A 20,749-nucleotide genomic window follows, 5' to 3' on the forward strand; every position below is an offset into this window, starting at 1 on the left:
GAGGTCCGAGGTGCCCAGCCCTGGCACCCGCCCTCTGCTGGGGCAGGGCTTCGCCACGTCCTCCACTAACATCCCTCCTAGGTGTCACACTGCTGCCCGCCAGGGGCCTGGCCACCTGGACCAAGATCCTGGGTCAGGACCTTGAACAAGGCCCCAGCTTCCAGCACCAGCTCGACTCCAGAGGTTGCCACAGCTCACGGGTACTTCTGCAAGCACAAGCCAGAGTCCCCCTGGCAGGCAGCCGCTGCTGCTGCAGGTGCTACTCCTAAGGGCACCGGGCACTTCTGGGGGCCTCAAGGCTGGCCCTCGGAGTGCAGCCTGGGCTGCTCGGAGGTGCCCACCCAGCTCTGAGCTTCTGTTCTCTCTCCCTCTGGCCTACTGAGGCGACAGTGTGGATCCAGAAGTCACCCTGGCCTGCTCTCAGCAACTCCCCGCTCAACTCTTAACAGCTAGCGGCGAGCGAGCACCAAGGAAGTTCTGAGCACTTGCGTGTGGGGTCTTCTGGCCCATCACTTGGGCAGGCATCCACGCCTACTTCCCTCTAGGCTCCGCCCCCTCAGGGTCAACTTCAAAAGCAGCGGAGCTGTGAGACCACCAATTCTGAACCAGGCACGTGGTGCCAGAAGTGCACCCCGAAGGACCCCAGAGAGGAGGGGCCACACCCCCTCCACACCACCACAGAGCACATCACGGGATCCAGGTCAAATCCTCACTAGTGGCTCTCAGGTTGGCCCATACGTGACCATTTTAATGCAGGAAATGATGATCATTTACAAATGAATCATTTTATCAGCCAGAGCCAGGAGGACCCGAAAGGCAGTGAAGGAGGAGGGGGAGGCCACTGGGAGCTGGGGAAGCAGCTCCCAAGCACCTTCATAGCCGATCCCACCCAGGCCCCTGCACACCGGGCGAGCCCTGGCCATCCGTGGCCCCCGCCCTCCGACTCCCACTAGGCACTCCCCAGGGGGAAGACCGTGGGTCAACCTCAGGACAGAAGACTGTTCCCGGGAAGTGAGGGTCTGGAGGGCAAGGAGGGAGGGGACAGGATGCTGGCCACCGTGCAGCCGCCCACTCTGGGCTGCGGCCCCTCCAGCTGAGGCAGCGTGAACCCTAGCCAGCCTTCGGCTCATCCCCTCCCTTTCCTCCCGGCAGGTGGCAGAGGGACCGAGCACAGGCCTGGGGCAGAAGGGGCACTGGGGGAAAAGCATGTGTCCTCAGGATGGGAAGGGTTTATCTGGCTGGATCTGCTTTGGAGAAAGGGAGGGATCTCAGAGGAGGCGGCTGCTGGGGGAGCCATCAAACCTGACTCTAGACGCCTCCCCCAGCATCCATACATCCATCGGTCAGAGTTGGCAGGATACTCGTCTGGACCCAGCACCTCCCACATGGGGCACGCAGGGGTAGACAGGCTGGAGGCTCGGGGCCCTGGAGGTAGAAAGGAGCCCTTCCACCCTCCCCTTTCCCCAGGCCAGGAAGGTCAAACACACGAAGGCAGCCCAGACTCGGGATGGCCGGGGTGGGAAGGCTGGGCCTCCCAGGGTGGTTGAGGTCTGAGCCCAGACTCAGGATGGCCTGGGATGGGAAGGCTGGGCTTCCCAAGGTGGTTGATCCCAGCCCAGACTCAGGATAGCTGGGATGGGAAGGCTGGGCTTCCCAGGGCAGCCCTGACTCCAGGATGGCTGGGATGGGAAGGCTGGGCTTCCCAGGGTGGTTGAGTTCCAGCCCAGACTCAGGATGGCTGGGATGGGAAAGCTGGGCCTCCCAGGGTGGTTGAGTCCCAGCCCAGACTCAGGATGGCCAGGATGGGAAGGCTGGGCCTCCCAGGATGGTTGAGGTCTGAGCCCAGACTCAGGATGGCCGGGATGGGAAGGCTGGGCCTCCCAGGGTGGTTGAGGTCTGAGCCCAGACTCAGGATGGCCGGGGTGGGAAGACTGGGCCTCCCAGGGTGGCTGCAGTCCCAGCCCTGCCTGGCTTCAGGCACTCCCCATTACCAAGTCTGGCGAGGTGGAGAGGACCCTCAGGGCTGGGTTCTACCAGCCCATCCAAACAAAATCGGTCACCAGAAGCATCTCTCAGGGCTGGGGACAGGGGCAGAGCGCTCTTCAGGGACAACCCCCAGCCCCTTGCCCACCTTGTCCAAGGTGCAGACCCCAGAGCAGAGCCGGGCCCTGGAGAGCAGGTCTGGCCAGGCAGACGGGGGAGGACTGGGAAGGGTGGTCACTTTGGCATCTCCAGGGCCGCCACTTGAGGCTTCACCTTGAAATACTGGTTGAATCGGATCACTGCATACCTGCCAGAACACAGGAAAGGGAACTTGCGTGAGAAGGGAGGCCAGGTGAGCCCTGTTGGGGGCACTCACACCATGGGGACAATTTCTCACCAGCTCAGCCCATCTAGGTCTGGATAAATGGACCCCAGCCCAGGTTGGGGTTTTTTGTTCATTTTGTTTTGACTTCAACTATAATTTTTTTTTTCTTAGATCAGACTGGAGCAGCTTCTCCCCAGACATGTTTGTTTGTTGATTCTTTACAGCTCAGTGTGGTCAGTATGTTCGCCTTGTTGAGCAACAGAGCTCCAGGACTTGCCATTCTGTAAACCTGGACTCTCCCCGACACAGCAAGTGCCCGGCCCCCAGCACCCACCATTCTACTTCCGTCCCTACGGATGTGACTATTTAGTTAGCTCATCTAAGTGGGATCACACAGCATTCGTCTTCTTGTGACTGGCTTATTTCACTTAGCACAATGCTCCTAAGGTTCATCTGTGTTGTATTATGTGGCATAATTTCCTTCCTCTTCAGAGGCTGAATACCATTCCCTGTGTGTACAGACCGCGTTTTGCTTATCCCCTCACCCATCAATGGACCCTTGGGGTTGCTTTCACCTGTTGGTTACTGTGAATAATGCTACTGTGAACACAGTTCTGCAAATATCTGTTTGAGACCCTGCTCTCACTTCTTTTGAGTACACAGACCCAGCAGTTAAGGCTGCTGGATCATACAGTAATTCTACGTTCACTCTTGGAGGAAGGACCGTATTCTTCTGCACAGAAGTTACACCATTTCACGGTCCCAACAGCAGAGCCCAGGGTTCCCATGCCTCCACGTCCTCACCAACACGTGTTATTTTCTGTGTATTTTAAAAGCAGCCATCCTAGTGGGTGTGAGGCGGGGGTGACTGGGGGTTCGACTTGCATTTTTCTAATTTGGGGGAACACTTTGAAGCCAGCATTGTGATTCCTTTTCAGCTGAGGGTGGGTAGGGACGATAAAGACAGAGACTGGACCAGAATGGAAGGCAAAATGATTCCTGGTCCTTCGGGGCCACGTCTCACACGTCAGGGCCACCTGAGTGGTCAGTACTCACTACACTCTCAGGACAGCCCCTGATGGGTCACTAGGGGCCCTTAAAGGAGCACTTGGGTCCAGGACCCCATGCACGGAGCACCAGCCACTGAACGACCTTGCCGGACATCCACTCTCTGGACCTCTGTCCCTTCTGCTATCAAATGAGGGTTGCACTCATGATCTTAGACTAGTTTCCAGCAATTTCCATCAGCGCCAGGCTATGTGGGGAAGAGCCAGCCAGTGGAGCAGACAGCAGGCTACAACAGAGGAGGAGGAAGCAGCTCAGCAGGAGGCGGGGTGAGAGGCTTCTGACCCCTTAGAGAGGGGTCCTGGGCACATGTACTCTGCAGGCGTCCGGGCAGCAGCGGCCCTCCTCGGCAGGGCTGGCAGGAATGGGGGCGGTGAACGGAGCAGAAGCATGCATCCTGGGCGGTCTGTTCGGGGTGTCCTTCACCCCCACACCCTGGGCTCAAGGCTCTTCCTCCCCCTACCCTCCACCCCTGCTCCCCCAATAACTCCCAGCTTGCTCCCCGCACTCACCTGAGGAAATCAAAGTCGATGGTGGAGAACTGGTTCTGGATGAGGGCCCAGAGTGCCCAGAGGAAGTGAGATGCCTGAAAACAGGTCAGAGAAGATCAGTGTGGTGAGCCCCCCAAATCTGTCATGGACCCTGACAGCTGGAAGGACACGGTCGCCGTGGAAGACACACAGAGCCAACACGCTAGCAGAAACACACGGGTGGGGGGAGTCCGGGGTCACTGCATGGCGCTCGGGGCCTCCACTCGTGCTAGCAGAAGGCAAGCAGGGTAGGTTCTCCCTGCCCTCAGGCTTACACAGACCTTCAGCTTGTGCCCCAGCTTCAGCTGGACCTGAACTCCAGCCCTGGCCTCCCCGCTACCCAGGAAAACCCCTAGGAAGAGAAATCCCAAAGGCAGAGCTCAGGCCTGCTTGCTAGTGGGGGGCTGGCACCCCGTCCACAGTGCCCTGGCCACAAAGGCATCAGAGATCGAGTCACAGGAAGGCCTCTACACTGCCCTCTCTCCTATCATGAGGTGGGTGGGCTAGGAGATAAACACAGACAGGAGCCAGGCCACCGAGCAGGGGTCCATCTGCTGCCCAGGCCACCCCAGGCTCCAGAAGCCAGAGCGCTGGGGTGCCTGCTGCCGGGTGGCCCAGGCCAGGGCCCGCTCCCATGATCTCCCTCTCCACCCCAAGTCCTGCCCACTCTGCGATCGGCTCTGCAGTAACTCGCTTGTCTCGACTTAGATCAATTAGCAAGTAGGAATGGTTACTAAAAATTTAGCCAAAGGAAGGCATGGGCGAAGAACCTTAAAAAGAGTCACTTGGTTGTACAGCAGAAATTAACATAACGTTGTAAATCAACTATGCTTCAATAAAATAAATATTTTTAAAGAGGAGGGAGAACCTGACAAGAATCACTTTTATACCAATAAGGAAAATAGAATAGGCAATTCAAAATTACATGAGATTAAAGATTTTATTACGCTCTATAATGCATTGTGAAGCTCAGGTCAGCTGATGTGTCTTCTTGCTCATGCATGACTGACATTAGAAAGGCTAGCTAGCAATCCCCTTGGCACTATCAGTAGAGACCGGATGAAGCATGTACCTCGGGTAAGCAGTGCTCAAAACAGAACTGACAGCACAGTAATTTCAGAAGAAAGAGCCTGATGGGAAAGGCTGACAGAGTTCTGAGTAAGTCAGCGGGGACAGTCAACAAGGAGGATTTTTTAGAACTGACACTCTCTACTTTTTCCAAAGGCTAAAAAAAAAAAAAAAAAAAAATGGGATGCATTTAATTGTAGCTTGAAAGGCTAAGGTTAGACACTAGAAAGAACTTGTCCAAATGAGAGAACTGCTAAAACAGGAATCGGGGATCTTCCTTGGAAATAGTTCTCCAGGAAGGAGAGAGAACCTGGACTTGATGGAATGAATGGGTGGAAAGCAGAGAACAGGGCATCTTAGTATTAAGTCCAAGATGGCTCTTCCCAGACTCCGCCTCAAGGCTGGAATGCTCTGGACCTCAGCCCTGACCCTGGGCTCTGCTTCCTCCGATCACAGGGCTGTGAGGGCAAGGAGCTGAGGGTGAGTCCTCCTCCCGGCTCCTCCCTCCCTGCCCCCAGCACTCACCAGAGCAAACTTGTTGACTTGCACGTAGAGCCTCTCCACCTCTCTGGGGGTCACAGCTGTCCCTTTCTGGGCCTGCAGGTAGTAGCGCAGCCACAGCAGCTGGGTCTCGCGCGCCGGGTACCGAGAGTAATCGACCTCGTTCACACCTGAGGGCGACGCGGCCGCTCAGAAGCTGCTGGGAGACGAGCCCACTGGGGGTCTCCTCCAGCTCTGCAGGTGTTCCCCGCTGCCCTCAAAACCTCCATCTCCTTTGCCCCGGGGGGCTGTGCCAAAGAAACCTGCTGCTTTGACCACCAAAAAACTCTAATGTATGGAGAGCCGACCCCCATCCCAGCTGAGGGCACTGCTTTCAGCTGAGCCGGAGGAAAGGACAGAGGGAGGCAGATTTGTTGAGGGGCAAGGCACTGTCCTGCAAGTGACGGGGGTCCCCCTAAGACAGCACCACTGCATCCCTGAACCCTATACAAAACCACAGCACATAGGAGGCGCTGGGCCAAAGCCCCGAATCAGGAGTCTAGTTGTCTTAGATCTAACGCTGCTGCTGCTGCTGCTGCTAAGTCGCTTCAGTCGTGTCCGACTCTGTGAGACCCCATAAATGGCAGCCCACCAGGCTCCCCGTCCCTGGGATTCTCCAGGCAAGAACACTGGAGTGGGTTGCCATTTCCTTCTCCAATGCATGAAAGAGAAAAGTGAAAGTGAAGTCGTTCAGTCGTGTCCGACTCTTCGTGACTCCATGGACTGCAGCCTATCAGGCTCCTCCATCCATGGGATTTTCCAGGCAAGAGTCCTAGAGTGGGGTGCCAGTGCCTTCTCCCAGATCTGACGCTAACCTCCAGTTAACTTTGAACAAGCCCTTCCTTTTCAGCGGCCTGAATCTTATTTATAAAGCAGAGGAACTGGATGCAATGTATCAATATCTGAAGCCCCGCCTCCTTTTTAGGCAACCAGTGTTGAACCAGTTGCCTAAAAACATCACCTGGAGTGCTTGGCAAAGATACAGACTGCCAGGGACCCCCCCTGTCCCGCTCTCCAGATGATGTGGACACACAGCCATGCTTGGGAGCCCTGAGCTAAGCAGCCTCAATGCCTTCTAGTTCTGCCCTTTCTTGAGTCCTCAAGCTGCCAACCCAATACACACCAGCCACATCCCGGGCACGGTGGCAAAGAGGCTGACTGCAGAGCCGGCACAGGAAGAAGCGGTTTGTTAAAGACGGGACCAGGACTGGGCTACTTTCCCTTGTCTCTTCCTCCCTCTCTTTTCTCCCTATCTTTCTCAAGCTTCCTTGTGTTCCTGGAGAAACACACAGTCTTCTGGGCCCCCAAGAGTACGGCTGGAAAAGAAGCTGCTGGCATGGACCTACACTCGAAGGCCCAGAGGGAAGACAGTTGTTCAAGGTCACAAAGCCAGTTAGAGTCTGGTTCTTAGCTCCCCTTCCTAGCAGGGTCTCCCTGTACACTCCCTGCTCCTAAGAACCCAGGAGGTGCCTCTCCTCCACTGCTCTCCCCATCCCCCCATCCTAGGTTCCTGGCCTTCATTCTCAACTTGGAAGCAGGATATGATCTTGGCCCCTTGGAGAAAGTCCAGCTGGACTCTGCTCTGTGTGGTGGGTGAGAAGGACTTAAGATGCTTGACAGTTACCCACTTTAGAAAGGCTGGTGGGTTTGGCAACAGAGCAATCACAGGCCCAGTGCTCAGCGGTGCCAGCCTCTGCTCCAGGCCATACCCCACAGTTCAGCTGCTCTGTCCAGCTGAGGCCCCACCACCCCGTGGGTTTCTGGGTGCTGCTGGTGGCACCCTGGGGAGTCACACCCTCAGGTACAGAGCTTGACAGCCCTGGTCACCTGGGATTCCAGAAGGGGAAGAATTGGCCCGGTTGGCTGGAGCGGGTGCCTTCCCTCTCCGAAGCCACGGGGACTGGTCACATCACCCCAGCACCCCACACTGCCAGCCTGGGGATGTCCCTCCCACCCCAGTGCCCACCTTCAACCACCAGTCACCTCTTTAGCCCCATCAAATTGTTTAACAATTAAGCCCCCAAGCTGGAAAAACCTGCCCTGCTTCTTCTACACAAACGATTCCATTGTACACACCTGTCTTTATGGAAGGACAGCCTACACCGGGACATACCCCTCATCTAACCTCTTCCAAGCTGCTCCAGCCTCCCTTGAGCGCTCCCCTGACTGATGCCAGCAGGCTTGGGGCTTAGTGTGTGCCACGCTGGTGTGTGTGTCACGCATCAAAACCATGAAGCAGGCGCTATCTTCTCCATCTTACAGAGGCACAGAGAATGTAAGGAACTTGCCTTAAGGGTCATACAGCTAGTCAGCAATAAAGCCAAAAAGTGAACTGGGGGAGTCATGTTGGGGCACACGCTTTGAACCAGTTCCACCACAGTTAATCTCATCGGGCCACCAGGCCAATAGCTACTTGCTGCTTCTGCCTTCTCTGCCTGCAGGGCCCCCATTTACATGGGCTGCACTGGGCCCAAAGCAGCCCAGACGGGGGTGAGTGGCAGCTGACATCAAGCTTCGCTGGAGCAGCGGGTGGGCTATGTCTGCCCAGAGGAAGGGGTCTCTTTCTATCTTACCTGTCAAGCTGAGCGTCCTCGGGGATCCCACAGAGGGCATGTTTTCCGAATGTGTACCAAAGTGCCACACGGGCTAGCAGGGGCTCGCTGTGTATACGGACCTGCCCACTCCCCACCCTACCTTGAGACCTGGGGCCTCCTCAAGCAGGCTGTGCCCGCCCCTCCGCTGAGTTGTGATATCTTGAGGACAGGCGTGTCCAGCCTCCCTTCCCCATAAACCGAACCCCCTCCCGCAGTTCCCCCAGACCCGGCCCCCCATCTCAAGGAGGCTGTCTTGGACATAGGCTGAAGAGCAACACCCTTCTCACCTGCAAACTCATTGAAATGGTTGCCAATGTCAAAAGCTTGGTAGTTGTAGCCAGCATATTCATAGTCAATGAACCGTACATGACCTGTGAGGTAGAGGAAAGGCAGGGAGGGTTGGCCGCAGAGCTGGACACAGGGTTTAGTCAGGCTGTGCCAGACTCAGGAGTGCCCCCGCTGACGCTCACGGGCTCTGCAGCAACCCAGCCTAACCCAGCGTCTCAGTGGCCATCTTCTAAGCTGCTTCCTTCCGTCTGTCCATTTGCCCAGCTCCAGCTCCCCCTCTCACCCAGCTGGGCCCTCAGCTGAGGACCAGAAAACAAGGCTAAGGCCTCTGTGGGGGCGAAGCTGTGGTCAGGAACTCAGGGAGGTTGCTCTCCGTGAAGGCTCAGGGCAGCCGGGGCGTCCTCACTGTCAGGGAGGATGGCTCCACAAACCGTAATTTTGAGTTCTTTTGCGGTTAAGTTTTCTAACCAGGAATTTGTTTCTTTTTCACTTCTCTCCTACTAATCAACTTGAGACCCACAGCAGACGGTCTCCCTCTGCTTGCCCAGTGCCAGCCTGCGGAGGGTCGCCCTGCAGCTGCTGACGGGGCCGCAGCAGTCCGCCGCCCCGGGCCGGACACACTACCTTTGCTGCTGTCGTAGATGATGTTTTTGCAGAGCAGATCGTTGTGACAGAACACCACTGGGGAGTCCAGCTGAGGCAGGTGCTCCTTCAGCCAGACCAGCTCCCGCTCCAGCACGCCGGCCTCAGGGACGTCCGCGGACAGGCTGCACGGCGGCAAGAAAGGCGGCCGGTGAGGGGCTGAGGGCGGGCGGGCCCGGCCCCCACCCCGCCTCTCACTGCACGGGGACCCTGGACAGGCGGTCGGCCTTTCGAGCCCTCACTTCAGTCGCGTGTAAAAGGGCACTAAGGCTTTCCTGTCCTTCTGACTTTCTGTGGTTACTCTGAGAAGCTGTTTAACACATGGGCACGCAAGCACTTTGCGAAGCATACGAGTCCCTGAGTGAACAGTGTCCTGCTTCTTCAAAGGCAGCAGGAGATAGGAGAGGCTCAGGAGGCGTCAAGGAGGAGAGAACAAACATCCAAACTCAGTTATCCCAGAAAGGAGAAGGGCGGCAGGGGAGAGATGCAACAGACCTCCTCAGAACAGTTCTGAGGGCGAGATGTAGCTCTCTTAAAGAAGAGCCCAGAACTCCTCCCGTGGGCGAGGGACGGAGCCCTGGAAGTGCCTGGAGCACTGAGGCCCTCTTGAGCAGGCAGAGGGACATCTGGGTGTGTCTCCCTCCTGCCCTGGCAGCTGCTGACATGGTCAGAAAGGACCCGAGACCATTTCGACTAGCTTCCCACTGCACAGAGACCACTCGGGTCCACGTAAGAAAGCCAAAAAAAATGCTTCTTAGCCCCACGTCTACAAGGCCAAGGCAAAACGAGGGCCTCTCGGTAGAAAGACACTTCTCTTGCGCCTCAGTAACTCACCTCTTCCTGCCTGAACTGTGGGTGTGTGACCCTGCCCCGGCCCCCTGCGTGTGTGAGGGCAAGTCCAGAGTAGGAGTGAAGATGTATACCTGTGGATGCGCGACCCACCTGTCCCTCAGCCCACCCCACCCTGCGGCCCACGGGAAGCACTTCTGCTAAAGACACACATTGATGAATGAATGAACGGGTCAGTCAACGAGGCTCTCAGAGGCCATGGGGAGGCTGATGCGGGTGCTCTGGCACCAGTGTCCTGAACTTTGGTCCTGCAAAGCACTCAGGTCTGTGTACACTGCAAAACTAAATAGTTAGCAGAGCCCTTAAACACCTAGCCTCCTCCCCTCCACCCACTGGTGGTTCTGGGGTTTTATCTCCATTCATGTGACTCCTATTTGCTTTCTTGTCCGGGGCAGCTGGGATACATGCAGGAGGCTGAGAATGAGACGTGTCCTCATTGACTCTCCCATAGGATGCCCCACTGGCCCTCACCCAGCCCAGAAGCCAGAATGTAGAGTATTCAAGCGGCTGAGGCACCTTCACACAGCCCTGTAAAAGGACGAGCAGGAGGCTTCCCCCAGGCTTTAAGAGGGTCAGAGCTAAAGAGCATCTGAGGCCTCCAGTCCAGCTCCAGGGGGAAACAGAGGCTCAGGGCAGAGGCTTCCTCCCACCTCCAGAGTCTTACACACCTGGACACTCTACTCCCTCACCTAAGGGGAGCAGTCCTTGGCGTGTGCAAGAATCCAAACCCAAGCCGAGCCTCTGCCCTGAGAGGGTGTCAGCGCCCTCAGGCTCTGCACTGCCCACTCTGAGTCTGCGGGTCCATTAGGGGCCGGGCTGGGGAGGCCGCCCCTCACTCTCGCAGCAATGTCTCCGTGTCGACAGGCCTGCACAAAGTGCATTTCAATCTTGGCTTTCCTTAGAGGCTCCCTTTTCTTCCCAGATTCCTTCCCGCCTCCCACCTTGAACTGACCATCCCAAGATAAGCATTAGGAGCTTCCTTTGGCTTGCCCAGGTCTTAGCCTGAGAAGCCTGTCTCTGCCATCCACGATGCCGGCCGCCCAGGCCCTGACCCCTGTCTGACCCTCCACTGGCCACCCCAAGGCCACGCTGCTCGTTATACTGTGGGAGCAGCCCAGACCTGCCTCCTCCGTGCGCTGCCCTGCTTCCCTCCGCTGAGCTCCGGAAAGAGTGCCAGCTTTGCTGCCTTCAGCCCTGACGTCTCTCAAGGCTGAGCGGATGGCAGAGCAGTAACCACTGCCGTGTCACAGAAACTCCCACCCCCCGAGCAGACAGCTCCTCCGACTCCTCTGTCCCTCAGAGGCAGTGGGAGCGGGTGACAGCGCTGGGGGCCCCCTCAGGGAAACCTGGGGATGTCCACCGAGCTCTCAGATTCAGGTGCGCTGGTGTGGGGGGGTGGGGTACTGTCTCCCTGGAGAAAGGGCTTTCTAAGTGTTCACACGTATGTACCAATCAAGCCATGCACACCGCCTCCTGATGCCCCCTGAGCAGTGATCAGCCCCTGTCCCCACCACGCTGGGCCCCTCCAGGCCCCCACCTAGCACCAGACCACCATGCCCATCCCGCCGGGCCTGCCTCGTCCCCCTGTCCTCCGTCTCCCCGGGAAGCTGCCATGGCAATGTTCCTCGGAAGGCAGCTCCCTGATCCCCCGCCCAGAACACCCAGGGAGCCTGTCAACATGCAGATTCCCAGGGTCTCATGTAAGACCTCCCAATCAACCTCCAGGGTTAGGCTCAGAATCTACACATGCAAGAACCCAGGGGGACCTCATGCTCCAGCTTAGGGACCCGAGGCTTAGATATTGCCCATTAGATTACAACACTCCCCCCACTGGCCTCCCTGCCTCAAAGCCCCCAACTCCCACCCAAGTCTGCCCTTTACAATGAGCTCCTTACAAGGTGAAGGTGTCTAACACTTTCACAGTGACTCTCCACTGCCTGCTAAATTAATCTGGGCTCCTTTACCCACCATGAAGGCCCCTCACAATCTAGCTCCAACTCCCCTCTGCGGTCCCATCTCCCACGACCTGCCCCCAGTCCCTCCTAAGACTGGCTCCAGCCACCTCATCCACTCATCATCCATAAACAAGCCTCTCCTCCAGCCGGAGGCCTCCCTTCTCATCGCTGCCATCTACCTCTGCCAAGAAGACGGTCCCTGATGCTCCCTCTCATGCTCACATACCCTGCACAGGCGGGTCCTATTTACATGGATGACTTCTAAGCTCCTTGAGGGCACGGCCACTTCTCCCTCAGGTATTTTTATTGTTTTAAAGTCCAATCAGTGTTTGTGAGATGAACCCTAAGTCAGGGTTATTAGGCAACGACGGGAACTCAAGTGCTTCCAAGTCTCATCCAAGTGATTGTTCGTCGCTGTCCTGCTTGTGGCAGGTTAGACAGCTTAGGGCAGGGTCCATCCCCTAAAGAGGCTCAACTTAAGCAGCTTGATTTGCCCAAGGTCAAAGGTGTGATGAGAGAAAAGGAATTCGGCCAGCTCTTCTTCAAAGAGCACGCCCCTCTCAACAAGGTCACCCTCTTAAGATTACACAGTGACAGTACAGTCAAAAGAAGCGGCAGGAACAAGAGTCGTGCCTGAACATCGAGCCTGGGCTCCAGTCCTTGAACGGCCATTGATCAGGTGGGCAAGCCCATCTCTCCTCTGGGCTTCAGTTTTTCCATCTGCCAAGTGAAAGTGGGAGGCTGGCTGATCAGAGGGTCTTGCTCTCTGTGTGCTGCTCAAGTCCTAGAACAAGTCCTAGTCCCTTCCTAGAGGGAAGGCGGTTCTTGTCCCAGAGACACTGACGTGGAAGGTGTGAACACGGGCCATCCGAGACAAACAGTCCCCAAGTGGTGCTTAATAATCAGTGAGAGGGAAGACCCCAATACAGTCATGAGTGCATGCGTGTGACAGAGATGCATCCTCGGGATGGTTAATTACTGTCTTATCTCAGAGGGGACATAACACCCTTCCATCAGACCTCTTCTGTACCCTGCCCCTATGAACATTTGGAAAAGAGTGATGCTCAACCTCAGTGGGGAACATGGAGAGATCGGAGACGCACTATGGCCTTTTGAGGGGGCAGGGATGCTGCTGCTGCTGCTAAGTAGCTTCAGTTGTGTCCAACCCTGTGCAACCCCATAGATGGCAGCACACCAGGCTCCCCTGTCACTGGGATTCTCCAGGCAAGAACACTGGAGTGGGTTGCCATTTTCTTCTCCAATGCACAAAGTGAAAAGTGAAAGTGAAGTCGCTCAGTCGTGTCTGACTCCTAGTGACCCCATGGACTGCAGCCTACCAGGCTCCTCCGTCCATGGGATTTTCCAGGCAAGAGTACTGGAGTGGGGTGCCATTGCCTTTTCCAGGGGCAGGGATGACTTCAGTCTACCTATTCAAGGGTAGGCTGGGGAATCAGGGATCTGAAGGCTAGAAGGATCTCAGGTTGCTGGCCAGAGAGCATAAGGAAAGGTCCAGGGAACTCCATCTCACCCGGGAAAAGGCACTGTCAGGAGGGGCAGAGCACGCCCTCCCTGGGAAGAGCAGTGAGGTAGCAGCAGCTGTCAGTTTGAACAAGGTCGGGGAGTGGGGTCCTGGAGCCGTGTGGGGGCAAGAGATGTCCGGGCAAGTAGCAGGAATCTTGACGTCCCAAGGGCTTGTCAGCTGGTGAGCTGAGCCCCATACTGTTCTCTCAAGAGGGCCAGGCCATCCCTTCCCAGGGCTCGGAGCCAGCTCAGGGAGAAAGGGTCCTGCAGAAACAAGAGCCCTGCCTCGGACTAGCCCTGGGACCCCAGGAAAAGCCTCGTCTCTGAGCTCAGTATCCTTCAAGTGAAATGGGGAAACGTTGTCCTCAACCCTAGTACCTGCCATAACCAAAAACTGAAGGAGAAATAAGCTCATAAGGACAAAACTGTGGGAACAAGTTCCTGAGATTTCACGGACTGGCCGCACTCTGCGTGGAGAGAGAGGCCCAGGAATCGGGACTGAAGCTAAACCTTCTGTCGAGCAGGCTGGGCCAGGGGCCATGCTAAGGCTGCAGCGACAGCGGAAGCCTCGGGCTCTCTGAGATACTCGTACCTGGGGTTGATCTCGTTCTTCACGAGGGCGAAGTAATTGTGTATCTTGTGCCAGAGGGTGGGCTTAGGCAGGCTGCCGTTGGCATGGATGGTGTGGATCTTGGCCATTTCTAAGGCGATTAGCCTGCAGCAGAAAAGAGGGAGGGCAGAGTCTGAGAGTGGGGCCAGTGTGGGACTATCACAAGTCAGGAGCTCTGGGTCCTGCAGAAGGAAAGTCTCGGGACCTTCAGGACGTGAAAAACATAAGGCCTTCAGCCCAGCAGCTGGGACAGCATCAGGGAGCGAAAGGGCAAAGCAGTGAGCTGTGGCCACAGGTCAAGGACCTTGCCCCACCACAAGGTTGAGTAACCACGGCAAACCCCGAGGACAGAGGGGTCACCTGGGCATGGGGGCGGAACCCCTCCCACCGCCCCACCCCGCCCATCTAGACTCAGACCCATGCCATCAGAATGAGGTAGATGCCCGGCCCCAAGGAATCAGGGTGGTGATGCCAAGCAGAGGAGCAATGCACATCTCTTATCAGCCTGGCCAAGGTGGGGAGGGAGGCAGGCCGGCCCTGGGCAGCCCCTTCCTCTGCAGCAAGGAGGCGATGCTGGCGGCTGGGTGCCAAGGACGCAAAACAAACCAGCGTTCTATTTTCAAGTTCTCCCGTGGACACTATCCAAGGTCCCAGGAGGGAAGCAGGGGGTGGTGGGAGGGGAGAAAGCAGAGCTGGGGAGGTTGCTGAGAGAGGGCGGGAGTGGACAGAGGACGGGTTGCTCAGAGAGGGAAGGCCCTGATAAGGAGCCCGGCGTCTGAGGCCCTCGCCCCCGTGGGCTCCCCCGCCCCCTGCCAGCTCCCCCTCCTGCAGCCCCACCCCCACCCAGCTGCGAGCCTCCAACATTCAAGCTTCCTTCGCCCCTGCCTGCTGCTCAAATAATAATCGCTGGGAAAGACAACAAGAGCATTGGCTGTTTGAAACCTTGTTACTAAGTTGTTCTAGGGACAACCCCTCCACTTGCCAGGTCCTGGCAAGGAGCAGCCATCACCCACCAGGAGAGCTGGACAGACCAGGGGCTCCCCGAGAAGCCCCCAAGGCTCTCACCATTAAAGGGTGGAGGGGCAGGAGGCGTGGTAGCAGCCAAGTGGGTGAGAGAGGAAGCCTGTCCTCTCAGGGGCGAGAGAGAGGCCCTAGGGCAGGAGTGAGCCCACCAGAGCCTGGGCAAGGTGGGGATGCAGACCTGAAACCCGGGGCTCCCCTACTCCAGGGAAGATTCCAAAGCAAAGAGCCTAAACAGAGCGTTTTCCTGAATATCAACAGGGTTGTTGTCTGGAATAGCAAAGAAAGTAACCTTAACACAGCATTTTTATGCTGCAGAGCATGAAAGCATCATGCGGAGGTTGGGAGGTGAGGTTCAGGGACAGCCAGGGAAGTAGCTCCTGTGCCTCCCCTCTGCCTTTCCCCCAGAGATCCACCTTCACCAAAAGGACAATGGTCCATCCTGGGAATCATGGAGGAAGCGTCTGCTTCCTGCCTCTATCCCAAGTTCTGACTCTCCCCTAAGTGTAAAGTTCTTCTTCTTATCAAACCTAAATCCATCTGCAATATTCCTGACAGTGGTAACTGTTTCCACGGGAGGATGCCGGGCAGTATCCGTGGGAGAACGGGGGTGGGGAGGATCTGTGAACTTCTTGGCACAAGGCTGAGGGGGAGCTGGGGGGGGACTATGGGAGGAGTCAGGATGGGGTCCGCCCCGCTGCAGCCCACTCTGACCTCATGTCTCCAGCTGGGTGCGTATGGACCTGCAGCCTGAGAAAACCCTCTCACGGGGGTGCACATTCCATCCTTACCCACCCCACACACGCAACTGCACGTGAATATCCTGGGGCCCAACCAGCCCAAAAGGCAGTGCTCTCAGAGTCCCTTCTTCCACGTCCCCAGAGGGCCTGCTAGGGCTTCGCTGCAAATGGGGCAGGGGCACTAACTAACTTGGGGTTAGCTGGGTAACCTCAAGATGACGGAGCAAAGATGCTTCTTGGTCTACTCCCTAAGTGGGCTTTCCTGTTTCCCCTCGAGAGCTGAAAAGCTTCTTCCCCTTAGGGGAGACAGGACAGATCCCACGGATCTCAAGCAGACCCCTCTGCTGCTATCGGGGGTGTCTGGGGTAAATTTCAGCCTGCCTCAAGCCTCCCTGTGGTCTGAACGCCCTGCCCGTGGGCGTGGCAAGAAGGAGAATCCTGCCCGACCTCCCTGCCCAGCATGGTAAGAGGAGAGCATCAGAGGGCTCTTCTTTTGTTCTCCCCCTTCCAGACCCCCAACAGAAGCATCCACAGGTTAAGTCTAGTTCCTGGGTCCTACACATCCAGGCATTGAATAGGAGGTGATCCCTAAGGGGTATAGGTGCTTAGGAATCTCTGGAAGGAAGCCTCAGCAGTCTCCGAACCTGGGCTCCCACCCTGTCAGGAAGAACAGAAAGAGCTCGTATGGGGAGAGGGCTGGCACCTTCTGGGAGGGGACAGCCACACTCAGCCCGGGTAAGGCCTGTTCTCCAGGAGTCCCTGGGCTCTTGGCAGGAGGAGGGAAGCAGGAAACCTTGAGCGCTCTGGGGATTTGGCTCAGGTTTCACTTCCAAGGCTACGCGATGTTTCCCGGTCAGATGTGGGGTGGGCAGAGGACTGAGGCATGGGCCAGGAAGCAGATCCCCTTTGGTTTCACGTTCAGCAAAATTCTCACTTGCCTCCCCAAGAACACATCTTTTTAGCAGACCTCACTGAATATCGAGACAAAACGACAGCTGCTCTCCACAGAGCAAGGCACACACACACGTTTCATGCAATTTCAAGGAGTTCATAGATCTTAAGACTCTTTCACGGACTCGGCTCCACCAGGGAAGCTGGCCAACGACTTCAAAGCCCAGGGCCTGTGGAATCCTGGAGATGAACAGTACCCCGGGTGCCCTCCTTACCTGAAGAGTCGGGGCTCACGGATGTGCTCTGGCCCCAGGGCCACGCCCCTCATGTACTCATAGCACAGACCATTCTGGAAGGTGCAGTAGAGTTTCGGTGCACAGCCGTGAGCCCGCAGCAGCTGGAAGTTCCGGACCTCGCTCTCACGGTCCACCAGCAGCTCCGTCCGCTCCCCATAGACTCGGACCAGCACACAGTCCCGCATGTCCTCCTCCACGTAGCAGGCCACCAGCTTGTTGGTGATGCCGTCAGTGAAGCGCTGGCACAGGGGAGAGGGCAGTGCAGGGGCGTGTGGGGCAGGCAAGGCACCCCGTGCTGCCCCAGCTCCAGCAGGTGCTGCTGGTTTGAATGCTGAGCGCAATCACACAGCACCCACATCCTTTAGCCCTCTCATTTAGTGAAGAGCTCAGCATTGCTCTTAACCCTCCACCCTTTCCCAACGCTTGAGACAGACCAGAGAGTTCAAGAAAGAAACAGGAGCTTGGGCTCACCCCAGACACACTTCTCCTGGGTCTGCCTCTGGTGAATGGGATTTGGCTGCTGAAGAATTTTCACACCACTTAGTGGGCAGAAGCCTGCCCCACCACTCCCTACCCCCAGGTCCCATCAGGCCCTAAAAGAAACCTCCGTGGGCCAGAGTGCCACAGAGGGGGCAAGGAGTTGCCCAGGATGGGGGCAGCCTGACCTGACTCACCTCTTATCTCTCTGCCTGCCAGACCGAGGGCCCCTTGCCATCCCTCTTGCCCCACCCAGCGGCAGCAGTACAGGAGGGTACTGAGATTGGCACCCGCTCCAGGGCCAGGTGGTCACAGCTCCTTATGGCCAGGAGAGACAGACAGAAGATCCTGGGCTGGGAGAGCAGGTTCTCTGAGCAGGGTGACAAGGGGGAGTGAACCACGGAGTTTATGGGGTACAGAGTGAGAGGGGTGGAAGGGGCCTTAGGGGACATCTGAAGCAAGAAAAGGTGGGGAAGCTGAGGCGCAGAGAATGGAGGGACTGGAAGGCAACATGTTAGGCCAGTGCTAGAATTAACCTCAGGCCTGCTTGATGGCCTGACAATTTTACACCAAGGTGGTCTTTTACTGTGAAAAGGTTACCCCTCCCCCTCTCCCGAAAGGGTCTGTAAGCCTTCCCAGGTCCTGAACCTCCCTCTCCCCACCGGCAGCCCCAGCAGCGCGGAGCCCCTGCTGCTCTAGTACAAGCCGCAGGTGCCCACTCAAGGCAGCAGCCCCCACATGCAGCTCCCGGACAGGCTGGGGCAGCTGAGGACCCTCTCCCGAGGTCTGCTGGGGAGTCAGCCTGGGGCTGCTCAGGGAGAGACTGCCCGCGTTTGTGTCCCTACGCCTGTGCCCAGCGGAACAGGGAGGTGCCCTGTGTAGGGGGTGCTGAGCCAGAGCTCAAGGCAGTAGAGAGGCTTTCCACCGGGCGCGGGGCTGGGGGCTAGCTCGAGTTCCACAGGGTGGCTCCTGGGACCAGCAGGAGCAGCTCAGAGCCCGCAGACTTCGCTCCCACTCTGGGCTGCAGCGGGGGCACTGATGTGAGACGTGAGAGTGTGGGGGGCGCCCTTAAAAGTTCCTGCCTCCGCAGCTTTCAGAGCCGGGTGGGCACCGGCTTCTGGGCAGGGGGGACACGCGCGCACAGCGCCCGGGGGTGGGGCCCGCACGCGCGGCGCGCTGACAGTGGGCAGGTGGCCCTCTGGCGCGCCCGGGCCCCGAGAGGAGGGGTGCGTGTGCAGGGCCGAGAGAGCGGGGAGCCTGGCTGTGCTCAGGGACCGAGACAGAGAAAGAAGGACCCAGGCACGCCGCCGGCGCACCCCCTCGCATGCAGCAGCGGCGCGCACCCCTGAGACCCACACCCGAAGGGATGCCTGGCCAGACGCGCGGGGAGCCCAGCTGCAGCCCCGCGGGGCCGCGTCCCCGGCGGCCCGCCTGCTCGGCTTACCTTGGTCCGGACTCGTTCGGGCTTCCAGCGCGGCCGCAGCTCCCGGATGAGGCGCAGGGCGCCCGGGAGGATGTCGTCCTGGTCCACCGAAATGCCGAAACATGGGACGGCGGCGGCTCTCGGGGGTCCCGGGGGCGCCCCGCGGCCGGCGCCGGCCGCCGCCTCCATGCCCCATGCGCGCCGCGGGGGTGGCCCCGGCCCTCAGGTAGGAGGGCGGGCCGGGCAGCCGGGCCACGGCCGGCCCCTGCAGCCCCGCCCCCGGAGCGCCGCGCAGACGGGGGCGCGGCGGGGGCGGGGCCGGGGTGCGGCGGGGGCGGGGCCGGAGCGCGGCGGGGGCGGGGCCGGAGCGCGGCGCGGGCCGGGGCGCGGGCGGGGGCGCGGCGGGGGCGGGGCCGGGATGCGGCGGGGGCGGGGGTGCGGGCGCGGCGGGGGCGGGGCCGGGCGCCTGCGGCCGCGACGTCACGTGCCGCCGGCCGGGGCGGCACCGCCTCCTGCACCCTTGGCTGCCCGCGCGCGGATGGGGCAGCTCCGGTTCGCTCCCCGATTTCCGAGGCCGCGAGAGACCTCCTCCCTCCAGCCCCGCCGGAGGCCGCGCCCCCGGATAACCGGGACGGGGCCCGGGGAAAGCGCCCCCCGCGCCCCGAGTCCGCCCGGAGGTGTGGAGGTTCCGCCGCCCCCAGGTGGTCAGCTTGGGCGGCACCACCTGAGCCCCCAGTCCCTGGACTCCTGCAAGAGGCTCCGCTGGAGTAGGCCTTTTGGGATGGCGAGGGGACTGGGGAGATGCATTTTGTGGGCGGCCGTGCCCGTGGGGACCTCAGTCACCAGCCGGCTTGGGAGAGCGCTCGCGGCGCCACCCAGGAAAGTGCCTGTTTCCCCACGTGGCCCCTTTCACCTCTTCGGGAACCTCCCAACCGCAAGGCCCCTGTCCTCATCGCTGCCCAGAATCCCGCTCTGCCCCGCAGAACTTCTGGGCTGATGAGTGTTCTGTTTCTGTCTTGTCCAGGGCTGTGGCTACCAGCCACATGTAATTGTCCAGCGACTGAAATGGGGCTAGTGTGACATTTAGTTTAATTTTATGTCTAATGTAAACAGCCGTATATGGCTGTCTTATAGAATAGGACTAGAAGATGTTGGGGATGGGAGGGTGTGCTACTTAAGGTCACGGAATCCAGGATGTTGGGAAAGGACCGTGACTCCAAGCCTTCCTGCAGCGAGGAAATACAGCTAAGCAGGCAAGAAGACTCAGAGAGTCATGCTCCTGGCTCTGCACAGGGATGTCACAGATGTGGGAATGCTGCCAGGGAGAGGTCCTGGGGTTCCAATACAATCCCAACAGGTGGTAATTCTCGAGGTATGAGGTTTGCTGGGGCCTGGGTGAGCCCCTCCGTGCCTCACTCCTTTCAGTCAAAAGAGGGGTGAGCAGCTGTCACGAAGAGGGACAGTGTCAGTGGCTTCAGTCGGGCAGATACGGTCTCTTATTCCCCGAGCTACACGTCTCCCACAGACAGTCCAAGGCGTCGGAGTGGGAGCAGACCTCGACCTGAGCCCCAGGTCTTGTGATGTGGAAGATCTGTGTGCTTGTGCACCTGGGCCCGTACCGGGGTGGCGGAAGCTCTGAACCTGTGGAGGTCACCTGTATGTGGGAAGGTGGGAAGCGCCCAAGGTCTGAGTCCGATGGGCAGCCTTCTAGTTGTGGTTTTTCACATGTCACTGAGCAACCCTGGCCAAATGCTGTCACTCTCTCAGGCTCAGTTTATCCTCATGTACAAAGGGAGTATTAGGCAGACCTCTGTGGTTCTATGTTTTAGGTGTCAGTGCCTTCGATGGCATGTTACATGGCTGTGTGAGGAGGCACGGAGCCTGAGTTGGCGGCTAAGCTCCATGAGCCTGGGGTGTCTTCCTGCCTATGGT

The 20,749-nt window shown here is 58.4% G+C and overlaps 1 protein-coding gene across 3 annotated transcripts; it reads right to left on the reverse strand.

The window, feature by feature from the left end:
- Positions 1-716: 716 nt before the first annotated feature.
- Positions 717-19,084, reverse strand: ETNK2 (ethanolamine kinase 2). Of its 3 annotated transcripts, none has more exons than XM_061381908.1 (8): positions 18,839-19,084; positions 16,897-17,156; positions 13,953-14,075; positions 9,018-9,160; positions 8,393-8,476; positions 5,497-5,642; positions 3,886-3,959; positions 717-2,290 (listed from the first exon to the last, which is right to left on the reverse strand). In XM_061381908.1, the coding sequence occupies exons 1-8, from the start codon at positions 19,004-19,006 to the stop codon at positions 2,218-2,220; spliced, it is 1,071 nt and encodes a 356-aa protein (XP_061237892.1). In that variant the 5' UTR covers positions 19,007-19,084; the 3' UTR covers positions 717-2,217. The 3 variants fall into 3 exon arrangements, with proteins under 3 accessions (XP_061237892.1, XP_061237895.1, XP_061237894.1); XM_061381911.1 differs by lacking the exon at positions 18,839-19,084 and adding an exon at positions 17,389-17,577; XM_061381910.1 differs by lacking the exon at positions 13,953-14,075 and having other exon boundaries at positions 18,839-19,038.
- Positions 19,085-20,749: the final 1,665 nt, after the last annotated feature.

Source organism: Bos javanicus, chromosome 16 (assembly GCF_032452875.1).
Source record: "Bos javanicus breed banteng chromosome 16, ARS-OSU_banteng_1.0, whole genome shotgun sequence".
NCBI classification, from domain to species: Eukaryota; Metazoa; Chordata; class Mammalia; order Artiodactyla; family Bovidae; genus Bos; species Bos javanicus.

What these genes read in the sequence shown, in the direction of transcription:
- ETNK2 (XM_061381908.1), bottom strand. Translation starts at nt 19,006, where the DNA reads ATGGAGGCGGCGGCCGGCGCCGGCCGCGGGGCGCCCCCGGGACCCCCG. An exon ending in CCGAACGAGTCCGGACCAAG is followed by an intron (nt 17,157 to 18,838) that starts GTAAGCCGAGCA and finishes CCCCTGTGCCAG; the next exon opens with CGCTTCACTGACGGCATCAC. An exon ending in AAGTCAACAAGTTTGCTCTG is followed by an intron (nt 3,960 to 5,496) that starts GTGAGTGCTGGG and finishes ACCTGTTTTCAG; the next exon opens with GCATCTCACTTCCTCTGGGC.